The 23171-nt window shown below is 50.8% G+C and overlaps 1 protein-coding gene across 3 annotated transcripts in view; it reads right to left on the reverse strand.

Annotated features, from left to right (window-relative positions):
* Window positions 1–10430: 10430 nt before the first annotated feature.
* The window catches only part of TTLL11 (tubulin tyrosine ligase like 11), a 209050-nt gene continuing 196309 nt past the window's right edge, over window positions 10431–23171 (reverse strand). For all 3 annotated transcript variants that reach the window (XM_074330956.1, XM_074330955.1, XM_019731232.2), the window contains one exon: window positions 10431–14691. In XM_074330956.1, the coding sequence (XP_074187057.1) occupies window positions 14408–14691 (284 nt within the window). In that variant the 3' untranslated portion in view covers window positions 10431–14407. The remainder of the gene's footprint in view (window positions 14692–23171) is intronic.

Below are 23171 nucleotides of genomic sequence, written 5' to 3' on the forward strand. Positions count from 1 at the left end.
AATCTAACAAGCATCCTGGGTGACTCTTGCATCAGGTGAGGCAGGAAGAACTGGTGTAGACGGATCAGGGGAGAAGAAGGAGCCGGAGGGAGGGAGAGGTGGAGCTGCTCCTGACCCCTGCTCTGAGTGGGAGGGGCTGGGGCACAGGCACCAACTGAACGGAGGGAACACAAATTCTCAGGGAGATTCCTTCTCAGACTGTCGTCTCCACAGGGCACTAAGCCTTAGCGTGTCAGGTCTGCGGACACCTCTCAAGAAGTCCCGAAAGAATGCTGGTCATTCAAATGATGCTTCATTGACAAACACAGGCGTGTGCTGCTAAGAAAAAGGAGCAACCTGCACACAAAAACTTGGGAGCAAAGAGTATATCATGGCTAAGAGCGAAAAACGGAATGCTTGTGCTTGAAAGTCAAAGTCCTCATACATTCTAGAACATTAACTTGGAGAATTATCCAGGATTATTGCAAAAGACAAATAATTGGAAATTTGAAGAATTAAGCAATTATTCTACTAGAAAAACAGGCAAAGGTATGAAATGACAAGTTGCAAAGAAGGTATAGAAACAGACAAATGAGAAAATTCTCATCCACACTAATAATTCAAGACAAGCAAATGAATATAACAATAAAATAGCCAATATTTTTTTTGTGTCCAGTAATGTTTAATAGAAACAAAAAAGGAATCAACCTAAGTAGAGAAAAATATATCAGCTGTTAAAGAAAATATAATGCTGGGCTTCCCCCTGCCATAGCATGTGTCACGTCAGATTATCTGTTGGATTTATTTGTATTCTCCATTATTAGGCGTTTGGATCAAAGTTTATTCAACTTTGTATACTTAGCACCTAACAGGATGCTTGGCACATAGTAGGCTTAAAAAAGGAAAGGCCAGATTTCTTGACCACAGAGCCATAAAAGTAGGAATTAATAATAAAAGTTTATCTGCTGCTTGGAAATTCATGAAGTGCATGTAGAAGTGTGTGTGTGTGTGTGTGTGTGTGTGTGTGTGTATTAGCGATACTAGCTGTGATGGGTGCGGTGTGTGTTGGCATCCATAGGTGTAGCCTACATGTTGGGATGGGAGCAGGTAACCGTGAGTGTGTTTCTGCGTGTGGTTCTGTCCAGGTGTGGCTTGCATATAACTGTGGGGATAAGTCCCATTTCAGTTTGTGCAGAGCTGTGGTCAGTGTGCATCGTGCGTGCTGAAGGCAGAAGCCCAGGTCTGTGGGCTCCCGGGAGGTGATCAGGGAGACACAGGGCAGAGGGCAGTGGGCAGAGGGCAGAGCACAGAGGCAGGAGGACAGCCTGGAGACTATCTCTCTGCAAGCAGCATCCAAGTTCAGCCCCCATCACTGGTGTCTGCCACCTACAATTTTCCTTCCATGTTATCTCCTCTTCCTTTCAAGCTGTAGTCAGGGAGTGAGTTCAAGATCCTTCCACTTCTGTTTCCCTGGTGGAGGTTTGGAAAAATGGCCCTGGCAAGAGGAGGGGGCGATGTGTTCATTACAGGAAATAAGCAGCACGATTGCATTCTAATAAATCAGCACAGATTTCAGAGCAGCACGGGGTCTCGCGGGCTCTGCGGGCCGTGGAATTCAATATGATATGCTTCAGCCTGTCAGCTAATGGGCTGCTGCTGGATGCCACGTGACCCAACCTTCCCGGGGACGTTAAACGATGCTGAAAAGTGGCCCAGATTTATTTATTGGGACAGTGCATGTTCCTGCCTGTGGGTGAGTGGGGAAATGAGAAGTTATGAAAACAGGTATGTGTGAGGTGGGAGGGGATGGGGTTTTCACGCTGTCCCAGGGCCTGGGCAGACAGACTGTGGCCTCCCTTCTGGGCCTGCTGTTGGCTCTGCCCCACCCCAGGGTCGTCACCACTCACCCAGTTGACACACCACCCTACTACATAGAGCATCTGTGGGGACAGAGTTCCAGAGAACAGTTTCCAGGCTCTCAACCTCACGTGGAAAGGTTCTGGCTTGGGTAGTAGATGGCCATCAGCTGTGACTGGTTGGCCATCAGCTGTAACCAGTTATCCAATTAGCCATTGATATAACTGCCTTGGCTGCATTGGTTGGTTGGGTTGGTTGGCAGAAAAGCAGACAGCGGATTGCGGGTCGTGTGGATCCTACTTTGGGTGTCTCGCTCCGCTGCCAGCGAGACTGGGGTGCAGGAAGACCCCTTGTTGGGGTACTGGCGGATGTTTGCTCCCTGTGTCTCCAACCCAGCCATCAGCGAGAATATAGTGGTATGAATCCCCTATCTATGGCTCCGTGGGTGTTCCTTTTTGGCCTCACCATATCCTGCGCTCTTATGCCGGGAGCTGGAGTTGAGACTCTGCATGACACATGGCACTGCGAGCAGGGTTCCGGCCAGGCAGGAACGGTGTCTGGCTCTGGGCAAGAGGACATGTGGCCCCCACACAGTGTGTGGTACCTGGTAGCCACTGTTCTCAGGAGTTGGACCCACGAGGAGGGGTGGAGGACATAGATGGCTCTCCGGCCAGCGCGGAGAGGGCCCTGCATGTTCTAGCTGAGCGGTTGCTGGAGGAGGCGAAGGGGACAGCCGGTCATGTGGGCTGGATGTTCCTCCCTGCGTTGCATCGTAACACGGAAGACGCGCTTGTTGGAATAGCCCAGGAGCAGCACTAAAGTCCCTGCGTGACAGCGTCAGTTTCCCCATGTGTTAATCCGTTCATTTGTTTGCTGTTCCCTCTTTCACCTTCCTTCCTTCCGTCATTCATTCCCAGGTCGTCCCACCTGTTGTGCACTGAGCCAAGTGCTGATGCTGCCAGTGCTGCCAACAGAGGACACAAGACCCTGTCCTCATGGAGGGAAGTGCGATGGCATCAAATAACTGCGATGAGAAGGGCCATCAATGTTCCTCCTACAAGCCTTTCATCTCCAGAGCAGCCAGCAGTTTCCAGCTGCCGTCCCCTCCTGCCTGGACGCCTCATTGCTCCCCCTGCCAGCCTCGTGCTCACTCGTGCTCCACCCACACTCGATAGTCCACCCTCCAATTCCTAAGCTTGGTTATCTTTCAAACACAACCCCGATCATATTGTCCTCTGAACACCCTCCAACACGCAATGAGGAAATCTTCAACTTGGCCTGCGCTGCCTGTGGGGCTGGCCTTGGCCTCTCTGAGCTGCCTGTGTGTGGGGCTGGCCTCTCTGAGCGGGACACACACAGGCCTCTTTAATTGTTCCCCGCAGCCCTCCTGTCTGCTCTCAGCTCCTGGCTCCCCACCTCTGCACTTAGTTAACCCCTGTCCGACTTTCAGCTCCAGGTGGCCGGGCCATGTCCACTCACATCATTGCCTTAACAAGGCCCGGCTGTGCTGGCAGTTGGAAGGTGCTCAGTAGTTACTGAGTGGGGGGAGGAAGGAAGGGCGTGATGACACGGAACCCTGCCCGCTGAGCAGGCCTTAGCCGCATCACATGGTCCCTGGAGGGGGTGGAGAGGCACAGACCCCACAGGGTGTGGGCATAATCCCCATCTCAGGAGGGATGGGCTATAAGGGCTGGCCCAACAGGAGCGGAATCGGGGGTTTGGGGTTTGGGGAGAAGGCGCTGCTTTAGTGCTTACATCCCACTGGCCCCTACAGACAGGAAGGGCCCCTAGGGGTCCCGCTCCTCTGCAATCCCGATGGTAGAGGTGTCTGTTTCCTCCTACAATGCTCCTCTGGGGAATTGGGGAAGGGAGGAGAACCTGTTCCCTGAAAGGGCCTTACTTTATAATCTGAAAAGAGCAATAGACCTACTAAATAAAAAATCCTTCCCTGCAGACTCACAGGGCGGACTATAATAATGACCTGGGAAGAACCGGTCTGCCGCATTATTTAAAATTTGCATTTTATAAGGTTTAATGGATATTTATACAGAAGAAGAGCCTATCAGGTAAATGCACAACTTTATATTAGGTTGAGAAGGCTGAGGAGATTGTGGGTCTTCACCCCTCACTCCTCATGCCCACTGGGATTGGCAGTCAGAAGGCTGCTTTCCTTCCTTCTTTCCTTCCTTCCTTTGATACATTTCCTGAGCACGTCCTGTGTGCTAGGCCCTGGCTGAGCGTGGGATCCAACCATGAATGAGCACAGTCCTGCCCTAGAATGAGAATCACCTTGAGATGGGTTAAAGGGACATATGAGGGCTGTGGGGCCTGAGGGGAGGATGGGCCAGCCTGTGGGTCAGCTTTGCAGAGGCTCTGCAAAGCTCCTTGACTGTTGGGCGAGTAGGAAGCTCACCAGACCCACAGGGGAGGAAGGGCGTTAAGGACAGAAAGAAGAGCATGGGGTGTTTGGGGAATGGCAAAAAAATGTGGAGAGTCCTGAGGTAAGGTTTATGGGAGAGAGGCAGCCACTCAGCAGGCTGCCCCTTTGTTCACCTCTAGGGGGCAGCACTGAGATTCTTCTTCCTGTGTCATCGCCCCCTGCGCAGGGCACAACCTTCATTTGTGACTGCATATGGTGGCCTTGTTGGCCTGGTTGAAGGAAAGCTGGGCTCCAAATGGAGGACCCCCAAAACCAAGTGAGGGGTTTGAGCTGGACTCAGGTGGCAGGAAGCATTTTATATCTTTAGGTAGGACAGTGACACGATCAGATTGTTGTTTCAGAAAGGCCACTCTGGCAGCCTGTGGAGAATGTGTTGGAGGCAGAGAGACAGTTGGCTGCCGAAAACTGGCCCATATAGAGCACATATTTTGCAAAAATATGACAAAAGACTAATTCTTTTCATCTGCAAAGAGATGCTACAAATCAACACAAAAGAGATGAGTAGAAAAATAGGCAAAGAACATGAGCAGCCAGTTAATAGAAAAGGAAATACAAACGGCTTTATAAACGCATAAAAAAGTCTCCACCTCATTCATAATGAGAGAAACAAACATTACATCTATCACCAGTGCCATGTTTTTCACCCATCAATTGGCAAAAGTTACCGTTTTGACAACATGCCGTGTTGGGGAAGGAGGGGAAATGGCCTTCTCACACGTCGTTGGTGGGACTGATAATTGGTCCAGCCTCTTTGGAGGGCAATTTGGCTATATTGATTGCAATGTAAAACGTAGGTACCCTTTGACCTAGTAATTCGACTTCTAGGACACACTCACACATGTACATAAAGATGCTAGTGCAAGAACAGTTCCTGAAGGACTGTAGGTAGTAACGGAAAACTTGAAACAACCTAAAAGAATTAACCTAAATGGAGACTAGTTGAGTAAACTAAAGTGTTATAAGTAATTATAGCGCATTGTGTAATGGCATGCCATGACGACATTAAAAAACGGAGGCCAATCTGTGCATACTTATCATGCAACAATCTCCAAGTAACAGTGTTAAGTAAAAAAAAAAAAAAGCAGAGGGCAGGTCGGTGCGGAAAAGAGGTGTCACATATATGTAAGAATTCTTGTCTATGCGCGACTGTCTTTAAAAGGACACACAAAACCCAGAAACAATAGTTTCCTCTGAGGACAGACTGGAGAATTGAGGGACAGGCATGGAGGAAATCACCTGTCAATATCTAGCTCTCTGTGCTGTTTTTATTTGTTTTGGCCATGTATATGCATTAATGCCGTGTGTGCATTTATGTATGTGTATGTATATATATCTCCATTGCATTTTTTTTTTAAAAAAAAAGATCACAGCAACGAAAAGTCCAAATGTTTGAATCCCATGCGGTAGGGTCTCATTTCACCCAGTGGCTTTGGGGAATGAATTTCCATGAAAGTGAATTTTCCACATAGATCACAAGACTCAAAAGTCCTTCAAAGATTTTTAAATAAAGGAAACCTAGTAAAATGTATAAAATTCTTCCATATTTTATCTAGTAAAGATTGGAATGTGCGAGAACATTTCCTGGCTGGCCCTGAAACAGAGGGCTCTGTGCCCCTGCACTGAAGGCCCCTCTCTGCCTTAACGAGGCTCTTGTCCTTTCCCCTCCCGTCAGGCACCACTTCACACTCAGTGTGTGAGCAAGAGAAAGGACTGAAACAAGCTGGCATTTCCCACCTTGCACAGGCAGCTTCTTTCTGGGATGTGGAGTCCGGAGCCCAGTTTTGGGGGCAGACGTTCCACATGTGATGCTATTTGCTCACAGATCAGTGGCCCTGGTGGCTGGGGTTCTGGGACAATTTGACCTGCAATAATGTGGGCAGCTACTTCTCTTTCCCTGCTGTCCCACCAGAGTCTCAGTGGTGGCTGCATGGGCCCGTGGAGGGCAGTTTCCGTGGCTACAAAAGGGGATTGATGCCACTTACCTCATTACATGGCTGAGATGCCTCTGGCTCCTGGGGTGAAGCCGTTCCTTCACACGCTCGCCACCGGCCTCCCCTGCCCACACTGTCTGGTACATTCCAGCTAGACACAGAGGCTCTCAGTTATTGGAATGGCGCCTCTCTCTGTCCCCCTCCGCCGTCACTTTGCTGCCAAGCTGAGCAATTCCCAAGGCCTTCCTGTTCTGTAAACCTGGCTGGGTTAGGGCGGCCTCCAGGAAGCGGGCCCTGGCGAGGCCTCTCCTCCAGGACTTGATTACACTCGAGGGCTTTTTGGAGAAATGTTTGCTGACATGGTGCTGTCCAAGACCTCCCCCAGAGCCTCCCCTTTCCACATGTTCTCAGACACCACCCTGGCAGGACTCACCCAACACGCATCACAGAGGAGCGGCTGGAGTCCAGCTCCACGAGGCCGAGACCCCAAACCAGCTTTGGCATTTATAAATCCCACTGGGCAAATCACTTCCTCTGCTTTGAACCTCAATTTCCTCAATGGTAAAATGGGGTGATAATAAGAGTATCCATTTCCTGAGCCTGTTTCTCAGGTTAAGTGAACTAACCTATATAACGTGCCCGGTGTGGTGTGGCCATTGAATGTGCTCAGTGAATGTGAATTAGGTTGTGGTTCACATTCCCCACTCCCATCGCCCTGTTAATTGTGACACAGCTGCCACCAGCTACAGAAGGACCCCAATGTCATCCGACTCAGTGCACTGATGCTGATTTGTGCACGGCCTACCCTCCCGGGCAGACTAGGTAAGTAAGAGACCTGGGCGTGTGTGCAGGGGCACCTGGAGCTGTCTTGGCCGGGTCACCTGTCTCTAGGCCAGAGGCCTCGGTCTTGGACTGAGTGCTCTGGTCGGCCTGGGAAGAGCAGACACTCTGTCTGGTGTCCTCAGCCACTCTTGGAGCCAGGTTTGGCCCCCACGTCCCTCAAGGGGAAATTTCAGCGGTGACTCACTGTGGACTCGGTTTTCCAGATGATGAGAAAGCTACCCAAGGAGCCTGGAGCCGAGCTCCAGCCAAACTATAGAGCCCAGGGTTGGATTTCTTGGTGGGAAGATGCAAGATTTCCCCAGCATCCCCCTGAGGCTCCAGAGTCTTAGGAAATCCATGTGTCCTCCTCATGTTGTGCTTCTCAAGTGGAGAGTATGTGATGGGGGCGGGGTCCTCTGTGTGGCTGTGAGATAAACATGGTTGCTTTCTTACAGCAACATTTTTATTTGAAGATTGAGAAGGAGAAAAACATTTGTATATTAAAGCAAATATGAACTGTAGCACAAATGATACCATGTGCTCACCAAGTCCCATTTCATTTTTCTGTACAGGGAGAATGTACAGGGAGAATACATTTCCCAACATCTCGGCACTAAGGTTAGGGCCATAGACGGGGTTCTGGCCAAGGGCATGTGGGCGGAGGTGAAGTTGGCTGCCCCCGAAAAACCACCCTTGCAATCTTCCCGTCTTCTTCCCAGAGGCAACTGGGAGGCCTTCATTGAGAGGAAAGAGCTCAGGCTGGAAGCAGCCAGGATGCCGAGAGGAGGAGAGAAGGAGGAGAGACGTCCTGGAGAGCCACTTAACCCATGTCAGATTTGCACGAGCGAGAAATAAACCTCCATTGTGTGAAGCCACTGAGAGGCGGGGGGTTAGTTGTTATCTCAGCATTGCCTAGCCTACCCTGACTAAAACATGGATCTAATATGGAGCAGAGGCAATATTTACAGGACTTTTAAAGCTAAAACACGAGGCTTTTAAAAAGTGGCTGCTTACAGCTGACCATGCTGCAGGCTTCTGACCTGACAAAGTCTGGACTCTATTTTATCACAGCACAGACAGTGACAGACCCAGTGACTCACTGATGCCACAGCAGCTGGCTCCAGAAATAGCTCAGAGTGCATCTATTTAAGTGACCAGTGAGGGGCTATTGAGATAGAGGGTTTCAGGAGATCATATTGCGAGTGTCTAAAGATTAAGGCCAATGAGAAATGAGCCTCCAAGGGTCCCCCAAACCAGTCTAGGGTGGTTGAGAGAAGACAGTCCAATCTAGGGGACCCAGCTCCTGCCTTGGGCCCTGGGGTGAACCAGCCCAGTGACTAAGCACTGTGGCCTGCAGGACTCACACGTCTTCCGGGGGATCAAGGGGCTGGAGCGGTGCCTGGAGTCATGGCTGGGCCCAGGTGGCCAGGGGAAGATGCTGCCATGGTGGGGACGGAGCCAGGAGTGCAGGTTCCAGGCTCTGGGCCTCACATGGAAAGGTGCGGGCTCAGGTAGTAAATGGCCATCATCTGTGATTGGATGGCCATCAGCTGTGGCTAGTTGGCCGTCAGCTGTAACCAGTGAGCTATTGGCCACTAATATAACTGCCGAAGCTACGCTAGCAGAAAATGGGGGCTAGCAAGAAGATGGTGGCTGAGCTGGCAAGAACGGATTGCAGTTAGCAAGGGGTTGATTGGTTGCCAGAAAAGCGGGTGGCAGGTTGCGGATCGTGTGGCTCCTGCTTCCTGTGTCTCCAACCCAGCAGCCAGCGAGAATATAGTGGTGTGACTCCCCTATCTATGGCTCCGTGGGTGTTCCTTTTTGGCCTCACCATGTCCTGCGTTCTTATGTGGGGAGCGGGACCAGAGGCCCCTCATGACACCTGGCATGACACATGGTCATAACTTTGAACAAGTTACTCCTCCCAGGCCCCCAGCTTTGTCACAGATAAAAAATTGGAAGAGGTGATGATGGCATTTGAAGCTTTTTTCTTACATGCATAAACATATAAACAGCTAACATGTAAAAACAGCTAATTGTTGAGCTGCTCTGTGCAATCTAGGATTCAAACCCCTGAACTCTAGGCTCCCTGGGCTGGCGCTGGCTTCTGCTCTTCAGATTCCCTCACTGAATAGGCATCAGCTCACATCCCTAACTTGTTGGACATTTGGGCTAAGGCCTTTCCCCTCTCTGGGCTTTCCTTGCCTCATTTGTAAAATTGACAAGTTAGAATGCAACACCCACGGGTACAATCTTATAATAAAGCCCATTTCATGTCAGAGATAAAGCTGGAGCTGCTTGGGTTAAAGACCGAGGTGGGATCTGAGCCCTGGGAATACCACCAAATGCCAGGGCTCCTAGGGGAGGCAGCTGTGTAGACAGACCCCTGTGGCCGCTACAAAACCCAATCAATCAAAGACATGCCTAGCCTGGCTGCAGAGGTTCAAGGTACTTGTATCCCCATAGACTGCTGGAGCCACCTCTCCACTGAGCTGGCAATCCTGGGTTTCTTCAGCAAGGAATGGGGTGACAGCTCTACCACACTGCTGAGCCATGACCTGTGGACATGGAGTCTAGGACCAAGGGGCTGGCACAGAGTAGAAACTGCACAAGGACCATTTCATAAAATGGCAAACAAAGGAGGTACCGGGTAACGGCCTGCCTGAGTGCCCCCTCACTGTGGAGGGGCTGTGAGAGACGCGTGCCTCTCTGAGGCCACGAGTGGTGGTGATTTCTAAGGAGCAGGGATCCACTTTAACTTAGGGCCACCTGCATTGCACTTTCTACTGGGTACTCCACAGAGTCTGGCGAACATTCAGAGCAGACCGAGGCGACTCCCAAAGTGTCAAGGGGAGAGGCAGTGCCTGGAGGGGCGAGGGCCTCTGTTGCCGGGGATGGTGCCACCGGGAGAGCCTGCAGCATCAGGAATGGCCGCGTTGGAGCTTGACCGCCTCAGCGCTCTACGGAGGTGCCCTGCCTCGAGCTTCCGCCGTGAGGGTAAAGCTGGGACGCATGCCTGCCCAGCCTGGAATTGTACACAGCGCCCGCTGCACCACGAAGCTGGAAGGGGCCACCTTCTCTCCCAGGGCAGCTGTCCCTGCCACAGAGTCTCTAACAGGTGACCAAACACTAGGGACACGTTACTCTCTCCACAAGGGTGACTGTCCCCAGCAGATCAAGGGTTTGGGGATTTTCCAAACACCGCCCTGCACCTCCCCCAGGATCTCACAGTCTCCTTCAGGCAATATTTAGTTTCCCAGGCAAACATTAGCCATTAGGGAAGGAAAAATTAAAAGGAGCCCGTGTCTCACCAACGGATCCAAAATGAACAAGCTTGGTCCACCCCTCCGTATTTGCTCTAAAAAGTTATCACACAGAAAAAAAATCATCAGTGCTTTGCAGCCGTTTATACAATGAGCCTGTGTTAGTAACACTCAGCTTCATTTTATTATTGCATTTTATGAAGTTACCAAGACAACTGAGGCCAAGTAATGGACCCTTGACTTCATGCGCCATGAAAATTTAATAAAGAATTTTTAAAGGCTTTTAAGAGGCAGGAGCTGCAGCCTCGCTCGCAGCAGAGCCCCGCTCCGAGGGAGGACGGCTCTTGCACCGGGGGCCTCTCACCAGACTTCAAGGAGCCTCCTGTCAAGGACGGTGAGTATCCCCGACATCCGTCGGCCTGGTTTCAGCATATCGAGCCCGGTCTTTCCCTCAACAGACGTTTATGAAGACACTTCCCAGGTGCCAAGGCCCACGCCGGGCTCTTCACGTTCGTTTTGGCACCATCTCCACTGTACAGTCCAGGACCAGCGCAGGGAGGGGAAGTCACTGGTCATGTGATGAGAGGAGCGACAGACAGAAAAATCCAGACCCTACCTCTTCCCACCACTGCTCAGGGCCTGCCTGCTCTGGGATTCTCAGCCCTCAGCCCTGCTGACTTCTTTCATTGCCCAGCTCCTTGCTCTGCTTCTGCAGCTTGGGAGGCGTCTGGCGGAGCCACAGTGAGCAGCTGGCAGTGTCCCCATGGCCGACACTACAGCCCTGGTCGGAATCACAGCAAACTCCTCTGTCGGAGGAAATGTCTCCCGCATGCCTCTTGGTGCGCATGGTATGTTACCCCAGGGCTGCAAAGAGCCCTTTTTCCTCTGCTCTCTAAATAAGACTCAGAGGCAAATTGCCAGAAATGAGAAAAACATCAGTAATTTTGCTATTTTTATACCAAAGCTCAATGGTGCTGTGTGTGTGTGTATGTGTGTGCCTTATACATAAGCGTGGTTTATCTACTTAGGTACAAATCAAGACTCTTGCTTACTAGAGACGGAGGTAATTGAATATGTTGACGGTTCCGCAAAGCTCCTTTGTCCCTGGGAGAAAAAAAATTCGGTTTTATTTAGTGAGGGAGAAATCCATATGCCATATGGTAAAGTTTCTCTCACATGCATCAAACCAATAAGTGATTGGCAAAAACATCAATCAAGACGCGTGGATTTTAGGTGACTATGCACTGTGGTGTGTTCACCTGGCTGAGAGGAGGACAGCTCAGCCTTGGGAACGCCAGCCCCCGAAGGGGAGATTTCATCACTGTTCAGCTTTGATGGAAAGGTGCTGAGGTGCCAAACTTTTCAAGCCCAATTCTCAATTATAAAGCCAAGGAGTTCAGAGCATTAATCAAGAAAATTTTTAAAAATTCAGCTATTTTAGTGTAATACCCCGACATCACAAGGCAAATCCCAGGTGTCAGAGGAGCGGCAGAGACCATTTTTCAGCCCTGGCTGTCTTCACATATGTGAGGATGGAGGGGAGGTGGAGAGGGAGAGGAGCTGACAGCGGGGGCTTCATTTGTCTTGATGGATTGACATTCAAGAAGGAACCTTTTTATTTACGCTTTGTAGGAAACCAGAAGCCAATCTGATGAAAACACAGCATTTGAACAGCACTTTGGTTTACAAAACACTTGCAAGTGTATTATGTATATTATGCTTTTCATTTCTCTATGCTCCCAGAGATCAAGTGAGAGAAGACCTGTCACCTCCCCGCTCCCCCACCTTGTGTGGCTGAGGAAACTGGAGTCTGTAGAGTGTAGCTGGCTCATAGACAGGGCCCTTCCGGGATGCTCAGCAAGGGAAGAGCAGGTCAAAGAGCCCCAAGTTGAGCCCTCAGAATCCCCCAGAATTGCCCAGCGTCTTTGAGATGTGTGTCTCCCCGTCTGTGAAATGGGGCCAAAACTCTCTGCCCACTGGGTTGTGGAAACACTGAGGCACCGTGTAGAGCAGCTATGGTGCCAAGAAAGGAGCATGGGATTGGGGGCCGGGCCTTCACTCGTCTTGGCTCTGCCTTGGACGGGCCACGAAGCCTTGGGCAAGTCAGCTGACCTCCTGGGCATTGGTCACCTCATCTGTGGAAGGAGAGAGACGAGACTCCTCAGCCTTGCTGGGCTGTGGGGAGAATCGGACGAGAGGACGGTTGTAAAAGTACTTTGTAAACCGCGAAGTGTTGAACAGAAGTCAAATTCACACGGGAAAGGGAGTTAGTTCTAGAAAGGCACAGGGCACCATTCCACGTGTCGGGCCCCTCCCCAACCCCGTCCCACCCACCCCAACTATCTACAGTCACATCGGGCTCCTCTACTCTGACCTGACCCCGCGCGAACACAGGTTGCTGCGGGGTTGGAGAGATGGCCGCACACATTGGAGGGGTCGTGATGAGGACCCTCCAGCCTGACGGGCCGTGGTCTCCAGAGCTAAACCTTTGAGAGGGGCTGCCCCTTGGGGACGCAGCCCAGACCTGAGGCAGGGACAAAGGGATATGGAGAGGCTGTCCAGGGTCAGAGGAGCCATTGTCTGTTTGGAGTCTTGAGACAGCTGCCGTGCCCGGGGAGTCAGTGAGCCAGCCAGGGATTGGGGAGGCTGAATCCACGTTGCTCATTTCAACAGACATGTTTTGAGCCCCTGCTGTGTACCAGGCTCTGTGTTGGCGCTTGAGTCAGCCGCTCCCATGGATTTAGTGACGGGGACATGGATCGGGAGACGGGGAGTGGTGTTAGAAGGAAGAAGACAGGAGCAGAAGTCAGAGAAGAAAGACATATGCGCTTATCTGGACCTACTCGGCCGCACGGGCCTCCTCCGTGCCCTACCTTGGCGAGCATTTTCTGAGTCCCCCTGTGTGCCAGGCACTGTGCTGCTGCTCTCCACCCTTTCATCCTCCTCACTCGGAACATGACAGTCAGCTCTCCCAGGGCCGCTCTGGGAAAGGGCCACGCTAACCCCAAACCCAGCTATGCTGTGTAGAGCGAGGCTTTGCGAGGGCTGCATCTCCTGCTCGCCTGCCGTCAGTGGGCCCTGGACCCTCCCTTGCCCATGGCCGTTTTCCACAGTGCCACTTGGGCTGCCTCTGAGGCTTTCCCTCTGAGAGAGGGGCTGCCTGGGGCCATAGGTGGCAACAAGGAAAGGGTCTTGACGAAGGGCGAGCATGGGCTTTGCTTTTCCTCACGCCATGTCTGGCACCTGGCCTTTTGGCCACCTGTTCCTGCTCACCCGCATGCTCACCCAGGCCGTGTTTCCTTCCCTCAGAAGCCCCCTCTCACCCAGGGCACCCAGCGCACGGTGGGCACACAGGGGCCCCGGCAGTGCTGAGCACCCCGCCAGGTAGAGGGCGCCAATCAGAGGCCACATGACCATGGCACGCCGGCTTTGGGGTCACAGTCCAGCGAAATCCGGCAAAATGACCTCAGAGGCTCCTGCCAGCTCTGACACTCTAGGAGCCTTACGTAGTGACTTCTTAATTGTTTCTTAATTGACAACAAACCGAACGCTGCAGCAATAGGCAAGCTAATGGAATAAACGAGGCCAATCTGTTAACTACGCCCGAGTAGCACATGATGGGGACGGGAGGGTTGCGGACGCCTACTTGAGATTTCCACTTCATTCTCACAGAACCGGTGGTTGGAAACGGACATGATGTCTGTGGGCTTTAGCCAGTCTTCTCTCTCGGGGTCCCAGCAGACCCAAGACTCGGCTTCCTCAAGTTCTTTCCTCGCTGCAGTTTTCAGTCTGGGGGTTGTTGGTGCCCCACAGGCAACAATTTTACCCCGATTGTTGCTTTCCGTGAGCCCAGAATAGAAGATGCCATCTGTCATGTTCGGGCTGTCATATGTCCACTGGTGACTTGCAAAGGGGTGGACCACCGAGAGGCACTGGGAGGCGGGCAAGAATCAGCCGGCCTTCGGAGAAGCGCAGCTCAGCAGAACATGGAGACAATTAGCAGAGTCAGGCGGGAACTCGCGGCAGTCTGCTACTGCTGCCCCACAGGCAGGAAGCCCAGGGCTTCTCTTGAGCCCTGAACGGCTTGCTCTTCTTCTGGGAGGACAGAGTGGCCCTCAGGACAGAGCGTGTCTGGAATGGGAGAGCTTGTCTGTGCAGGGCGGGAGGTTGCCCTCTGCCAGCGGGGCTGAAGGGGCGGCTTCCTGAGGAGTGCCACTGTAAGGGGGCCGGCCCCCCAATGTGCCACTCCGGCCACACACCAGACGCTTTTCATCCAGCAGGGACAGGTGGTATTCGCACAGGTCGATCAGTGAGGCCACCTGCTCGTGGAGTGGCAGCATCTTGAATTTCCTCTGAGCCAGGTAAAAGAAAGCCTCCACGAAGGCCTGCAGGCACATCCCTGTGAATGAAGAGACCAGTGTGAGGGCTGTGTGTACAAAAGCTGCCCTGGGAAGGCCCGATACCAACCACTAGGCTTTCCCCCCATCGGTTCCATTCCGGAAATGAAACAGGGCTGGCTCGCAGAGCATGCCTACCTACCACGCGCCTGGCACCCGCTGGGCATTTACAACCATTGGCAGATTCAATTCCTTAAACAGCCCTGTGAAGTAAGTTTAATTGGCCCTAACTTACAGGTGAGGGAACTGAGTCTCAGAGAAGTGGGGTAACCTGGGCAAAGTCCTATGGGTAGAAAGTGGCAGAGCTGGGACTTGAGCCTAGCTCAAAGCTTTATCCCTCTGCACCATCATAAAACGTTCCCATTGAAGCCCAGCCCCTGACTCTTACCCTACGGGAAAACTTATTAAGGTAAGCCCGCCTTGACGGCCATCTTCTATGTCTGGAAAGAGATGTTGGCTGTGAGCATTTGTAAACACTCAGCCAGTGGTACCTTAAGATTTGTGCATTTTGCTGTATGCAAAATTTACCTCGAAAGATAAAATACACCTGACCCCTTCTCTCTACCCAAAACTATATTCTGTACAACACATTAATAGTAGTCCCCCATGTGCCCCTGAAATGTCCTTCCCTTACTTTGCCTCATAAGCTCCTACTCACCCTTAGGATCTGAGCTCAACATCACTTGCCCAGTAAGACCTTCCCTTATCCCTAGGTCAGATCCGGCTCCTGGCACAGGCTTCTTGCACTTTTCTTTGCAACACCTACTGCGGCTGTTCAGTGCTTATTTGTGTGGCTCTTTGACCATCTATCTTCCCCGTGGGGCCATGAACTCCATCTCACCACTGTACCCCTCATGCCAGGTACCCAGAGGTGTTCAATTTAGACACGCCGAACACATGAGTGACTGAGTGAGTATGAACGAATGAATGAATGAATGAGTGGGTTTTAGGCACTTTACAGACATTATCACTAAACCTGACAACATATTTTCAAGGTCAGCATTATTATGTCCCACTTCACAGGAAACTAACAGTCAGAGAGGTTGAATAACTTCCCTAGGGTCGCACAGCCAGGGATTAGTAGAATGGACATTCAAACTCTGATTCCCAACTCGTTTAACTAAGTTGTGTTGCATAAAAGGTGCCGAGTCTTCCCAATGTCCACATAAAAATGAAGTCTGTGATCCAAAGTCATAGATTCCCTGGGCTCCTTGGGGAAGGTGACACTAAGGCTGGACCCATGCCGTCCATCGGTATTTGAGACGAGGCCGGCTCCACTCTGCTCAGCCACACCTTCCCAGTAGCCTTGAGAGGCGTTATTCACCAGCTTCTGTCACCACAGGCAGAAGCCTGGTCTGGAGTTTGTAAATACCAGGTTATATATATATGGACTCTGGGATCTGAGAGCTCTTTTTGCGTTGGGAACCTGAGCTGACCAATGCTGTTTTGTCTCTTTCCAAATCCATCAAGGCTTTTTTGCTCAGCTTCTTTTGACTCCAGATGCTCTGCAAGTCCCCTGCTTTGTTTGGCTCTGACAGGAGGAGCTGATAAAGAGAACAGTAACCGGGGTGTAAAACCCCTTTAATGTAAGCAGAAGCCTAGTGCGGACAAACACAGGGAAATGGGCCCTCTGAATCCAGAGGCAGACGTTTCCTAATCGCCAACTCTGGGCCAGGGCTCTCCTAGGGTGTGTGCATGTGTGTGCACGCGTGAGCATGTCTGCATGTGTCTGTGGGTTTGTGTCACAGTCGGTGGGAGGGTCAGACCAGGCAGAGTGGAAGAGGTCGGGATCCAAAGCCAGAGAAACCCAGTGGGGTCCCAGACCCCAGCTTCCCAACTTGTGATCTAAACAGCGCTACTCAAAGTGTGGTCGGCAGCCAGGTCCAAGCCCAGGAACTGCGTGTCCCTGGTCCCTGTCAAGATAAGGAGCTCGGGCCAGAATGTAAATCACCCTCCTCATCAATCACCTTGTTTATTTCAGCTGGCAGTATTTTGCAGCAACTCTTTCTCTATGAAGGAAGCGGCACGCGTTTGCACTCTGGCTCAAGCCTCTTGTCCAGCGCTGTAAGGAACAGTTCGTGGATTGCAGCTTTGAGTATCTCTGGTCTCCACAGCCCTTCCTTGCTTAACGTGTATGCCAGTTACCACGATCTTGTCATAATGCAGATTCCGGGGTGGCACCCCCGACACTGCATTCCTAACACGCTTCCGGTGGTGGCCAGGCTGCTACTCCCTGGAGCACGCACTGAGCAGCAGGAACCCAGCATCTTTTACTCAACAAATATTTGTTTCCTTCCCTTAATTGAAGGCAGACTGTGCTTAGAGCTATAATGCACAGAAACATACACTGAGGACCTTTTTGGGGGGATTAAAAAAAGCAAAGCATGGCTAAATGATTTGGAAGAAGACATTCTAAAATGCGAAGTGGGATTTAATGTGTTATATGTGGTTTGCTTGTGTACATTTCCTGATTTTCTACAGTAAACACGTATGCAATTTTAAAATATGCAATGGAAAATTCTAGAGGGTGTAAAGAGGCGATGCTGGGGCAGCTGCTTTTAATTATGAACCCTTTACTACTACTTAAATTTGAAGTTATGCACATGTATTACTTTGAAAAAACACAATGCAAGCTTTCCGCATGTATGTTTTATTTTGATAAAAACATTTAAAATATATATATATATATATATATATGGAGAACAGAAGAGGAAATGAAGGGGAATGGACATTATGGACTCTTGCATGGGTTAGATCAATACGCTATGCCAGGTGCTCTGATTCTCACCACAACTCCCACTGTGCAGATGAGAAAACTGAGAGAGATGAACTAACTTACCCTAGGGTCACACACTGGTAAGTGGCAGGGCTGGGGTTTGAACCCAGGCCTCATGCACTGCGGATTCTGCACCTCATTCCTGAAAAACCTTCCTAAGTATCCCTACCAAGAACTCTCGAGGGTAAGAACACAGCAGTGAGGGACAGACAGGCTTTGATGGAAATATGTAGAACCTGCCAGAAACAGCAAAGCCAATGACTGGGGAGTCTGGGGTTGGGGGGTCAGAGGAGGCTTGTGGGGAAGGGACATTTGAGTTGGGCATTGAAGAATGGATGGGGCTTTGATGGGCAGAGGTGAGCTGGGGGTGGTGGGCTGAGAACAGGGATGAGCAAGGCAGGGAGTGGGGCATGGGGCCCAGGTGCAGGCAGCAGGACAGGCTGGGGAAGGGGCCAGGGCACCAGACCCTGGACAGGGCTGGAAGGAGGGGAAGAGAGTGGGGAGCTACTGAAGGTGCCGGGCAAAGCCAGCCACGGTCCGAGTCGTGGTCCCACAGCTATAATAGACTGAGCACGTTTCTGCGTCTGGGGATTTCCTTTTTTTTTTTTAAATAGTGATAGAAACCTTGTGGGGTTTTTCTTTTTCTTTTTTTGTTTTGTTTTGTTTTAGTCCCCAAATGTAATCTTGTGAGATATCTGGCATCCCAGCGTTCTGCCTGCACACACTTCCCTCACCGCTCAGCCTCTTGGGGCTTCAGAGCCAGCAAAGCCACGGTCACTCCCAGTGCTCTAGAATCCTTGTCTAGCATCTTCATTTTACAGAACCGGGGAACGGAAAATGAGGCCCCAAGGCACACAGCCAGTAAGTGACAGGAGCAGGACTACACTCCAGGGCTCCTGGCCTCAAGCTGCACCCACAAGCACCACCACCCCAAAGAAAGCAAACCAAACACTTGTCAGGCGAGGGACTGGGGAAGAGGGCTGTCTGCTCTCAGCAACAGCCCTGCACACGGGCTCGGTCCTGTGGAGCGTGTGTGAGTGAGTCTGAGGGCTGATGAGGCTGGGATGCCCCAAACTGTACGCCCCACTCGTAGGTCTCTGGCTCCCACAACAACCATTCTAAGGGGCTGGATGTTTGACTTTGACGAGAGATGGTTCTTGATCCTCATTTTATCATGAAACGGTGGCCAGACCCAGGTCAAAAATTCACTGAGTTTTAGAGGATTTAACCTTGTTAAGGCTTTGTGGGGGGCGGGGGATGAGAAGGAGGGGAACTGGAGGAATAAAGGCACTCAAAGGATCCAAGTTCTGTTCCAGGAGCAGGGCTGTTGGGCCCCATCTGAGGCGTGAACTGGGGCCCAGGTGGGAGCAGCTCCCACCTGGCTGGCGTCTCCATCCTTTTCCCGACCCTGCACAGAGTGGATGTGTTCATTCTGGGTCTTTCTCCGTCTTTACTATTTAGTATAAAATATAAAATATAATGTGGCTCTCAGTAGGAAGCACAATAGACCTCAAGGATTGTCTCCACTCTAGAACCTGTGTCCTCCCTGACTGACCTTCCTTCCAGCCAGTCTTTGTCCACAGAAGATATTTTCACTCAGTTGTAGTAACATGCACAGCACTTTGTACTGATTTCCCTTAAAATTGTATCAACATTCTTGTATGTTGCCAGGCAGCCTTCATAACATTATTTTAACGGTTGCATGATATTCCGTCAAATCTCACCACACCGTTAAACACCGAGACTAGCTACATTTTTTTTCACTATGATTGAGAATATGATAATAAACACTTGGTACATCACTGTTTTTATTTCTGATTTATTCTCTTACAACAAAACCCTGGGAATTGTTTTTTTTTTAATGTAAGTTTGGTTTGGTTATTAATTTCATATTAAAAATATTTAAACCTTATCGTGTCCCCAAATGGACAAAGCACACAAATGGGTAGTTCACATACCTAAGCAGGTGAGAGAGAAAACACCCAGTCCCATTAAAGCCACAGGTGGTGCTGCACAGCCATTAAACGCACAAAAATGGAAAATACCATTAACAGCGAGGTAGTGGTGAAATTGCTATGGACTTCCGAAAAGCAATTTGGTAAAGTTTTAAGAGCCATTCAAGTGTTTCAAAATATTCCTCCCCCAAAACCCACAAGGCACCACTTTATTTACAGTAGAGGGAGGGGAGCGGTGCTAGGCTTATAGTGTATTTTCATATCCTTCTTATTTTTCTGTATTTTCCAAATAAGATAACACATGTTCATTGTTGATAATAATTAGAAAGATACATGTTATTTTAAAAATGCCCCAACCTGTCTCCCCAGGAGGATTCTGTGTTCCTGGAGGCGGGGACAGTGTCCCTATCTTTTCTGTGTTCCCAGCCTAGCACAGTCTGGCACATAGCAGACAATGATAAAAACCCATGTAACCCATTTGAGTGGACTGTGATGCTTTAACAATGTGGTGATGCAGCTGCCATTCCCGTTTTACAGCCGAGGACATGCAGGTGAGCCAAGGAGCAAAGGGAAAGACAACCTGTGAAAACTCTTCTCAGATGATGTGCAGACTTCCCCAAACCGAGATGATACAGACCAGAGGCTCTCAGAGTTCAGGTCCCTGGAGGGCTTGTGAAAACAAACGCAGGCTGAGGGCCCACCCCCAGAGGTCCTGGGTCTGCAGGTCTGAGAATTTGTACTTCTCCCAAGTTCCCAGGCAGCGATGAGGCTGCTGGTCCAGGGACCCCGCTCTGAGAACACTGACCCTTCATCTTCCTCCCCCACTGCCAAGTCCAGTCGGTACAGAGTCCACCCTGAAAGTCCATCAAAAGGGGCCGATCTGCAAAAGGACCTGCCCCTCAATTGCAAGATGCTTGACTTTGGGCTAAAAATGTCTATATTAAAGACACTCTGATTGAGAGCAGACTCAACCAGTCATTTTTTTCCCCCAGTTATTTTTAAAAGACGAATGACAGAGCTGAAAAGCCATGGGACTGTTCCACCTTTGCACTAAGTCTTTTCATGGGTTCTTAGAAACGCACATCCCCGGTTTCTTCCAGCATCATCGCTGGACCACTAAGTAGAGCATCGCTCCACTGTCCTCTCTGAGGCCCTGCCTGTCACTATATGGACTGAGAAAGACTAGACCTGAAAAGTTTTAGGAGGCCAGGCCACAGAGTGCCCTGTGGACCAAGGTCAGACTTCGGACTTCATGCTGAGGAAGACGGGAGTCCACTGGGGAGTCCTGAAGGGACGTGACCAGTGTTGAGAGAAGGTGGTGGGGGAACATGTGAAAGCAAGCAAGGAGATCCATGAGGAGCTACTGCCCTCGTCCAAGCAGGAGCTGGCCGCGGCCTGGACCAGGGCGGCACTGGTGAGGTGGTGAGGGTTGATGCTGTACATTCTGGAAGGAGGCAGAGGGTAGTGCCGATGGATTTGCAATGTGCTGATGGGTTGCATGTGGTGTGAGGGCAAGTCGGGAGTCTGCGTGAAGGAGGGCCCCAGCCCCAGGCTGAGGGGAGTGGTCTCCCCCAAGACCTGCGGTTTTCAGATATTTGATGCATAAAATAATCTGGGGACCTTGCCAGCCATGCAGGTAAGTCCTGTTCCCATCCCCTGGAATTCTGTCTGTTGGCAACGAGGCCCCAGCAACTGCACTTGTAACTGCTGCGCTGTAAATTCTGCACCCAGGCGTGAGCAGGGATCTTTGGAACCACACTCGCACTTGGCCATCTCTTTCCAGGCCCCGGGGAGGTAGTGGAGTCAAGTAGTAAGAACGTGACCTTTGGGGAGTCTGGTGCTGGGCTAGCTCTGCTGTGGGCACTGAAGGACCTCTGGGGGTGCACAGACCAGCTTTCTCCTCCGAAACCCCATTGCCACCCTCCCCACCACCTTCATCTGCTCAGGCTGCCATAACAAATACCATAGCCTGGGTGGCTTCAAAAACAGACATTTCTTTTCTCACAATTCTAGAGGCCGGAAGGCCCAGGTCAGGTGCCAACAGGGTTCGGTTCTGGTGAGAGCCCTCTTTCTGGCTTATGGACGGCTGCTTCTCACTGTGTCCTCGTACGGCAGAGAGAGCCAGCTGTCCGTGTCTCCTCTTATAAGGACACCTATCCTATCTGATCAGGGCCCCACCCTTATGACCTCATTTAACTTCTGTTCCTTAGAAGCCCCGTCTCGAAATACAATCACATTGGGGGTTCGGGTTTCAACATACGAATTTGTCAGGTGCACAAGTCCAAGCACCCGGCACGTTTGGTTCTGCTGAGGTGCACCCAGCGCTTGGGGTGCTCTCCTGTCACCAGCCAAGTCTCTGAGATTATCTGAGCCATTCAGGAGAAATATCAGAAATCCTGCCCCTCCCTCCCTGTTCCTCCACCAGCTCCCTGGGAAGCCCCTCACGGCTCTGACAGGAGTTGCCAAGCATCTCGTTGGTAACACTGCTTTAGTGATCTCTGACAGTAAACGTAATGGAAGGAAACAATAACAGTTAATATTTATTGAGCCCTCATTAAGGGCAAGGCCCTGGATTATTTAACATAATCCCACAGAAAATTTATGAAGCAGATGGGGTTTACCATCAACCCCATTTCACATTAGAGACTCGTCCAAGTCACCTAGCTGGTAGGTGGCAGACCCCAAGAAGCATTCTTGTAACTTCTTTACTCTGCTGCTGCTTCAAGAGCCTTCAAAGAGATGGCCAAGTCGGAGTGTTAATTCCAGTCACTGAAAAGGAAGAAACGATAGCCGCCTTGCAGTGAATGAGGGATGGACCTCATCCATCTCTGTGGGGTGTCAGCAAGAAGGTACAGTCAGATCTGTGGGTCTCCGCAAGCAGGCTGCCCCCACCTGCCTCGCCTGCCTCCAGATAAGCTGTTGAGGATTTTTCAAAACTTCATTTGGGCTGACGGATGTCGCTGGAGAAAGCAGCCTTTGAAACATTCCTATTGTAGCCGTCTGCACGTCTCTCACCCGAGACTGCCACGGGGATATGGGATGCGGCCCCTGACAGCCCATGGCCTCATTCTGTCAATCAACCGGGCAAGGGTGGGCCCATGGGCTTCTTCTGGCCCCCAGTCCTCTCCTCTCCACTCCCAGGGAGGGGACCTTGCACATGGGACTTATGAAAGCATGGTGGCTGCTCTCTGAGAGTCCCATCATCTATTCTGGGCTTAAGGATGGAAACAAGAACAGCTATTGTGTGTGTAGCTCTTGCCAATGGACAGACAGAATATCCGTTTTCTCCTCTGACCCTCAGAGTAACGTTCAGGAGAGGACATTATTACAAGCAGTCCCCACTTCCTGGTGAGGAACACAGACCCACAGAGGCCAAGTGGCTTGTCAAGGCCGCCTAAGTGGACGCAGCAGCACCTAACCCCGTGCCTATTTGACTCTCAGGCACACGTTCTGTTTTATACAGCACACTCTTAACATCTGACATTTACATATTATTTTACAGTTTACAGAGCATATTTGCATATATGATATAATTAAATCCAAATTATTGGAGACAGCCGGGGATATTACCCCAGACCAAATATCAGAAAAATTTTTTTCCCTCTTGAATATACCTGAACTTTTTGCTAGGGATTCTATTTCACAGTATTGGTGTGCGAGGCTAGGGCAGCTCCTTCCAGCTCCTCCTAAATCTCTTTCTTATTACTCCCCGGAATAGATGCTTCTGTCTCAGTGCAATTGTAAATGTGTA

The sequence above is a fragment of the Rhinolophus sinicus genome, linkage group LG04 (assembly GCF_036562045.2).
Source record: "Rhinolophus sinicus isolate RSC01 linkage group LG04, ASM3656204v1, whole genome shotgun sequence".
Classification (NCBI taxonomy): Eukaryota; Metazoa; Chordata; class Mammalia; order Chiroptera; family Rhinolophidae; genus Rhinolophus; species Rhinolophus sinicus.